Below are 7,832 nucleotides of genomic sequence, written 5' to 3'. Positions count from 1 at the left end.
CTTGTTGTTACAGTTTTGTCTAACAAATTAATAAAAAAAATATCAGCATGCATTTTACCCGATTTTACCAAGCTTAACAAAGTTAAATCAACGTCAGATACAAAAAAATAAATAAATAAAAATCAAATCCTTAACAATTTTTGATGTTTGAAACTTTTTTTGTAAAAAAATGAAAACCACAATTTTCTCTAAAATAATAAAATAAAATAAAAAATACTGACTTTATTTTTTTATTTGAAAGCCGGAATCTGTGAGTTGGGACCTGGGGTTCTGAGAGGATTTGGATTTCTGTCAACAATGGAGTATCAAACAAGCCAACAAAAAGCAACCATCATTACTCCTTCGGTGCCCCACCACCTCGCGTGTTCTTCCTCATTGATTGCCATTCCCCTCTCCATCCAAGACCGGAGTTTCACCGGAAGTCACCTTCCATCCGATCGATTTCAGGCCCCAATATATCCTCATCCCTTTCACGCATCTCCCGACGACTTCCCGAAGACTAGTCAACTCTCTTCACCACTTCAATCGAGGTTTCAATTTTCACTACCTCGACCTTTTTTTTTTTTATCGCACGCATGTGTTTCTGCTTTCTGATAATCGGATTAGTTCATTAGTTCATGCTTTTATGTGTTTTTGTAAATATTGTTCATTGACATGTCACTGAAATTAATTCTCATAAAGCTTACATGATAATCTGATTCAGAGTAGAAGAGGATTTCAGAAAAAGTTAGGTCACAGTACATATAGATCAATACAAAGCATTTATACATATATATAATCCACTCCTTATGCTTCCGTTGTTTTAGGCTTCAATTGAGTGAAATTCATTGCAAAAGAGGTCGAAAGACAAATTTCTGCACAGGATCATTTAAACAATTTGTTATGATCCCTTTTTTTTGTGAATATTACCAAAACATGACAGACGATTTGTGTGTTTTTTTCAGCTTATTGTAAACATCTCAAACGCCGGAATATGCTTAAACCATGGGTTGATCCTAATGAGATGTTAAATGGAATAGGATTCCAAAAGTTTTTGTTCTTGAGTTCCTCGAGGAAGTCTAGGTTTATGAAGAAGATTCTATACTTGAGGCCACTGCATATTGAGATTTGAATTTTAAAGTGCTGAAATTGGGGGAGATGAATAAGATAGTGCACTTTATCATCTTTTTGATGTTGAGAATAGGTCTGAGGAAGCTACTCTTTATTGGAGCCATTATCACAGTAGTAACTTTTACTCTTCTTCAAATAAAAACGCTTCCTTATCAACTTACAACAATGAATTCATCTCTTCCAGACACAAATCACTTTGAAATCACCCCTTTAATCAGAGATAACCAATCTGAAGCCATTAATCCACCCCCTTTTACCCCTCTCCTCAATTCTTCTACCCAATTAGTCGAGTCAAATGCACTTGTGCAAGAGAAAGTCAAAGTCACCCCAAAAAAGATCCAAATAGATGTCATTAAGCCAAATATTTCAACAACACCAATTTTCTCCTCTGATCCTGTAAGAAGACAAAAGCGTTATCTGGTAAGATTCCCAAACTTTTAACGAACATTCAATTTGTCATCAATAAAAATAATAAAATAAACTGAAAAAATCTGCAGAGAGATATAAAGACATTATCACCATATGAAGCACTCATATATGCCAAAAAGGAGATTGACACTGTCTCATATGATATCAATCACAATGATCCAAATCTATACGCTCCTTTATTCAGAAATATATCCGTTTTCAAAAGGTAGACTTGATAATCTCTATACCTTGTGAAATATTCATGAACATGGATTAATGATTAATCAACTAATTGCTTCAAACAGGAGCTATGAGTTGATGGAAGTTATACTTAAAGTATATGTTTATCAAGAAGGAAAAAAACCTATTTTCCATAATCCTTATCTCAGAGGAATTTATTCCTCAGAAGGATGGTTTATGAAATTCATGGAATCAAGCAAACAATTTGTCACGCGGGACCCACAAAAGGCCCACCTATTCTACCTACCATATAGTGCACGTCAGCTTCAACATGCTATCTATGTTCCCAACTCACATAATATCAAACCACTCTCACTCTTTCTACGCGATTATATCAACAAACTTTCTTCAAAGTATCCGTTTTGGAATCGAACCCGTGGTTCGGACCACTTTCTAGTCGCTTGCCATGATTGGGTAAATTGATATTTGTATACTGTATACAGCTCTGGTCTGAGCACGCTTAACTGCAGAGTTCTGATGAGATTCTGATATTTTGGTGTCATATGTTTTTTAGGGTCCGTACACGTTAAAAGAGCATGAGGAACTAACAAAAAACACGATAAAAGTTTTATGTAATGCGGACACATCGGAAGGCGTATTTGTCGCCGGAAAAGACGTTTCCTTACCGGAAACCACCATCGGAAACCCGAGAAGACCGCTAAGAAACATGGGCGGCAAAAGCATCTCCCGCCGCCCGATCCTGGCTTTCTTTGCCGGAGGGCTACACGGTAGGGTCCGGCCGATCCTCCTAAAACATTGGGCTAATAAAGATGATAAAATGATAATATCTGGGCCTATGTCCTATAAACAATCTCAAACGATGTCGTATTCTCTTCACATGAAATCCAGCAAATATTGTATTTGTCCAATGGGATTTGAGGTTAATAGTCCGAGGATTGTGGAGGCTATTTATAATGAGTGTGTTCCTGTGATTATTGCTGACAATTTTGTTCCTCCGTTGAATGAGGTGTTGAATTGGAGGGCTTTTTCTGTGATTGTGGGTGAGAGTGATATTCCTAAATTGAAGGAGATTTTGTTAGGAATTTCTTTGAAGAGGTATCGGATTATGCAACATAATGTGAAAATGTTGCAAAGACATTTTTATTGGAATCGGACGCCTGTGAAATATGATATGTTTCATATGATACTACATTCGATATGGGTTAGTAGGCTAAATCAAATTCAAGTATAAGAGTCGTGACACGTGTATGAATGTATGAATGTGGAAATGTATGTATGAATGTATTTGTTGAATAGATTGGTTTTGCTAAGGGAACACTTTTTTTTTTTTGTGGTATAAATTACAATGAGAGAAACTTGTTTATAATATTATATATACTTTGAAGCTTGGTTTTCTATTTCATAGAATGTGTTTTTGTTTACTTAAATAAGGGTTAACAACATAAAAACACTAATCTTTTTAAAATTATGGTTTTACCCTAACATCACTTTTTGAAGTGTTAAAACCAGAATTTTGCAAAGTAGTTGTACATTTGTCCTTGTTATAATTTAACTGTCGTCAGGGGCGGAGCTTGAGCGATTGACTTACAAACTAAAATTAACGTTTTTATACATGAAAGAACCAAACGAAAAATCAACAATTAAACACCAAAAATACCTAAATTACTCACCAAAAATTCCTAAAGTTACTGTCTTACACATAAAAAGAAACCAATTTTTTTTCAACAATTAAATACCAAAAATACCTAAAAGAAGAATTACAACTCAGCTCGACGACCTTTAAGGTCTTTAAATTCATCAATTACCGACTTCGTATCAATGTTTTCAGCAATTTCTCTTTCTATGTAAACCACCAAGTTGTTTGCGAGAAAGTCATCTGACATCTTAGTGCGAATGCGGTTCTTGAATATTTTCATTGCTGAAAATACCCTCTCTGTTGTTGCGGTAGAAACTGGAAGTGTCAAGATTAACCGGACCACTCTATCAAGCAAATAATACGTCTCACGTTTCTGAGTTTCCACAAGACCTTTGCATAGGTCAGCAATAATTGATACACGACTTAGCCTGGGATTCTTTGTCATATCGATATTAAAAATATCCAACTGATATCGTAATTGAATTCTCTCTTGCTCTGTAAAATCTTCAGGATAATACTTCTCAACAAGAAGACAAATCTGATCAATGTTAATCACTTTAGGGTGTTCTTTTGAAACTAAAGTAGAACTAAGACTTAACAACTCTATCGCCTGATCATTGAATCTACTATTCAACTCATGTAACTGTTTGTCCAATGTGGATGTAAACAAATCTACTCGATAAAAATGTTCAAAAGTAAACTGATTATCGTTTTTTCGAGGTCGATATCTAGTAGAAGTATATGGGGCTTGCATACCCGGCACGTCTACTTGATGTTTCTCACAAAAAATATTTACCTGTTCAAGTAAAGAATCCCATCCATTGTTCCTGAAATCATTTAGACTCTCCTTTGTTGCTAAAACTAACCCCATGGCATTAAGAATATCTTGGGATTTCTTTTGTAGAGCTTGAGAAAGTATATCAGTTTTTCCCATTACTTCTTTCATCAAGTGAAGAATAAACACAAACTCAAATGATTTCAGGTAACAGTAAGCTGCATCAGCATCTCCGCGTTGAGAATAAGTAGCAGATACATCATCAATTATTCCCTGGAGAACAACACATGTACAATCAAACATGTTAAGCAAACTGCAAACAGAACGAAAATGAGAACCCCAACGTGTATCACCAGCTCTTCGTAATGTCCCAACTTGATTCAATTTCACCAAGTTCTAATAAATGTTAAATCTCAGTTGCCTTTGCCTTTTGTAACTCATCATGACGCTTACTGGAAGCACAAACTACATTAATTGTAAAATTAAGTTTGTAAAAAATTGGTGTATAGGAATAATTTCCCTTGAAGCAGCCACCAGTGTTAGTTGTAATCTGTGAGCGAAGCAGTGAACATAATACGCATAAGGACAATCCTTAAGAACAAGTGCCTGTAATCCATTCCATTCTCCTCTCATATTACTAGCACCATCATAACCTTGGCCACGGATTTTGCTAACATCAAATTGATAGTGCAAAAGTTGTCTCCACATATTTGTTTTCAAGGTTAATGATAAGGTATCCCTAACATGAACCAAATCTAAGAACCTTTCCCGTATGATCCCTTCTGCATCAACAAATCTCAAAACTATGGCCATTTGCTCTTTTTTAGACTCATCTCGTGACTCATCAACCATGACACAAAAGTACGAATCCCCGACTTCACTACGAATATGCTTCCGAACTTTATTTGCAATAATACTAAGAATTTCTTTTTGAATATCTCCAGAAGTATACTTTGAATTATAAGGAGCATTCTCTAATATAACATTTGCAACTTCATCATTATAAGATGCTAGAAGTTTTAGTAGTTGAAGAAAATTACCTCGATTTTTGGAATTAGGCGATTCATCATGTCCTCGTAAAGCACAAGCTTGGAATGTCAACCAACGAACAGTGTCAATTGAAGCTTTTAATCGTAACCGGTTCTTCAATATTTGTGCTTCATTTTGCTTCACTATAATATTTTCAATGTGTGTTGCTTGGTTCATCAAGTTTTCAGCAAATTTCCCATCATTAACTTTTTTCCAATTGTCAAATCCTTTAACAGTAAATGCATCATAACCATGGCACACACTTGGTTTATCATTAAATATATAACAAATAAAACAATAAGAAGCATGTGTTGTTGGAGAATACTCTAACCAATTAGGGAAAATGTTGAACCAAGAATATTGGAATCTACGAGGATGTTTCTTTGAACCTTTAGCATGATATTCTTGAAGACGTATTTGGAAAGGTCCTAAAGTCATATAAGCTCGTCTTACTTGTTCCCTTAAATTAACTGGATATTCCCACATTTGTTTTCGTTTAGCGAGATCTCTTTCTAGATGCTTAAGATCCACTTCATTTGGATTTGATTGTGTAGCTTCATCAATATCATTCTCTTGTTGATTTTCATGTTCTTGCGGTTGCGGCTCACTTGTTGAAGCTTTGTAACGTTTACTCTGTTGATTATCATTATGAGTTTCTTCATCATCATTCTTTCTTTTGAAAAAAGAATCAATGGTTTTCATTTTTCCCATGAAATTGTGAGATTTATATGACTGTATCTGTAAAAATCAAAAATGAAATCATAAGCTCATAAACCAACAACCCAAATTCTACAAAAAAAAAACTTATTTCTACAAATCTTATTTGATATTTTTGCAAAAATCTAAAATCGGTTAATTAACAATGCTCCAAAATTTTAAATCACTTAAATACAGTTGTAAATGTTTAACATAGATAACAGCTTGTGTGTAAGATTTAAGTTTTTTCTTGACAAAAAAGAAATTGTTGGACAATAATGCAGAAACATCTAGACACACGAATTGACTTTATATTTTAAGATTTTTTTTTATAGGGGTTAAATATCATTACTTTGCTCTATCCTTTTTATAATTGTTCATGTAGGAATTTCATAAATACTACAGATTTAAATAATGGTCAATTAATGATATTCATCTTCATCATTATTGTATTTAAATAATTAAATTAACAAATAATTGATCTTACTGAATATGTTACATTCTATAGTATTTTATGTAACCAAATATAACCTTATGTTTTTTGCAAACGTCAATAGGTTTCATCATATTCATACCAATTTACCAACACTCAAAAAGAGTATTATGTGATAGCAAATAATTTAGTTATAGTGTCACATAATGAATCTAGACATTTATAGTTTATTATCAAATACAGTGGCCCCAATTAATATATAATAATATAAGGTAGTTATTTTTTGTAGTGCTAAATTACTCTTTGTAATTGTAGGTTCATATCCCCTATTGTGAAAAAAAAAAAAAAAAACCTGATTAAGTAATTATGATTGTTTTTTTCCAGGCTTCACTTTACAATTCAATATTCACATTGATCAATTGATTCCAGGCTTCCAGTGACCAGCAAGACTTTAGAGTTCAGACTTAGACTTGGAGAATAAGGCAGGAGACAGAGTGGATTGATCACTGATCTTCTGATCAGCAACACATGCAACAGTGTGACAGCACGCAGGGATGCAGGCCACAACAACGATTAAGGAGTGTTTGGTTCAGATTTCAGACGAGGCACGAGGGTAGGGACGAATGATAATGACGATTTGATTTTTTGTTTGATTCGGACTATTGGAAAAGCACAGGAGGGGCCACAACCCAAAATTTTAATGTTTAGGCCTAATATGGATAAAAAAGATATGGACTATTTACACTTCTAATAAAAAAAATCAGGGGGGGCCACAACCCCTCCTGGCCTTTAATATACTTCGCCCCTGACTGTGGTTCTAATTCTTTTCACTCCTGACTTTCATTCTCTCTAAAATTAGAATGTATTTTACCTTGTTCTTGTGTCCTATAAAAGTAAACTCAGGAGTTAAGGAATTGAGGAGAAATCGAAAGAAACGAAAGTAAAATCTCGCTCTCCGGTTTGGAGGAAGTTTAGGGAGGAAGATATCTCCGGATCTTCCTTTTTTTTTTTTTTTTCTTTGGGGAACAAGATTTTACTTTTGTGTCCTTAGATTTATCCCCAATTCTTTTCACTTCCGTCTTTTATCAGGATTTGGGAACAAGATGTTAGGTTAAACTAGAATCTAGGTGACGACCCAAGGCAACATAATAGTCTTCTTCTTCTTCTTCTTCTTCTTCTTCTTCTTCTTCTTCTTCTTCTTCTTCTTCTTCTTCTTCTTCTTCTTCTTCTTCTTCTTCTTCTTCTTTCTTCTTCTTCTTCTTCTTCTTCTTCTTCTTCTTCTTCTTCTTCTTCTTCTTCTTCTTCTTCTTCTTCTTCTTCTTCTTCTTCTTCTTCTTCTTCTTCTTCTTCTTCTCTTCTTCTTCTTCTTCTTCTTCTTCTTCTTCTTCTTCTTCTTCTTCTTCTTCTTCTTCTTCTTCTTCTTCTTCTTCTTCTTCTTCTTCTTCTTCTTCTTCTTCTTCTTCTTCTTCTTCTTCTTCTTCTTCTTCTTCTTCTTCTTCTTCTTCTTCTTCTTCTTCTTCTTCTTCTTCTTCTTCTTCTTCTTC

At 34.2% G+C, this 7,832-nt stretch overlaps 2 protein-coding genes across 2 annotated transcripts in view; one reads left to right on the top strand and one right to left on the bottom strand.

Annotated features, from left to right (window-relative positions):
- Positions 1-247: 247 nt before the first annotated feature.
- Positions 248-3,074, top strand: LOC145001319 (Exostosin family protein). Its single transcript, XM_078960693.1, has 5 exons — positions 248-530; positions 945-1,530; positions 1,608-1,744; positions 1,824-2,172; positions 2,273-3,074. Exons 2-5 carry the CDS (start codon positions 1,138-1,140, stop codon positions 2,948-2,950), a joined length of 1,557 nt encoding a protein of 518 aa, XP_078816819.1. The 5' UTR covers positions 248-530; positions 945-1,137; the 3' UTR covers positions 2,951-3,074.
- A 402-nt stretch (positions 3,075-3,476) lies between these two features.
- Positions 3,477-7,832, bottom strand: part of LOC145002998 (uncharacterized) — an 8,491-nt gene continuing 4,135 nt past the window's right edge. Inside the window, exons 2-5 of the mRNA XM_078962165.1 lie at positions 4,701-5,897; positions 4,584-4,595; positions 4,152-4,403; positions 3,477-3,998 (exon numbers count right to left, since the gene is read on the bottom strand). Of these exons, the coding sequence (XP_078818291.1) occupies positions 3,477-3,998; positions 4,152-4,403; positions 4,584-4,595; positions 4,701-5,897 (1,983 nt within the window). The remainder of the gene's footprint in view (positions 3,999-4,151; positions 4,404-4,583; positions 4,596-4,700; positions 5,898-7,832) is intronic.

The sequence above is a fragment of the Lactuca saligna genome, chromosome 6 (assembly GCF_052625555.1).
Source record: "Lactuca saligna cultivar CGN05327 chromosome 6, ASM5262555v1, whole genome shotgun sequence".
Classification (NCBI taxonomy): domain Eukaryota; kingdom Viridiplantae; phylum Streptophyta; class Magnoliopsida; order Asterales; family Asteraceae; genus Lactuca; species Lactuca saligna.
This window is presented reverse-complemented; position numbering and strand designations above follow the sequence as displayed.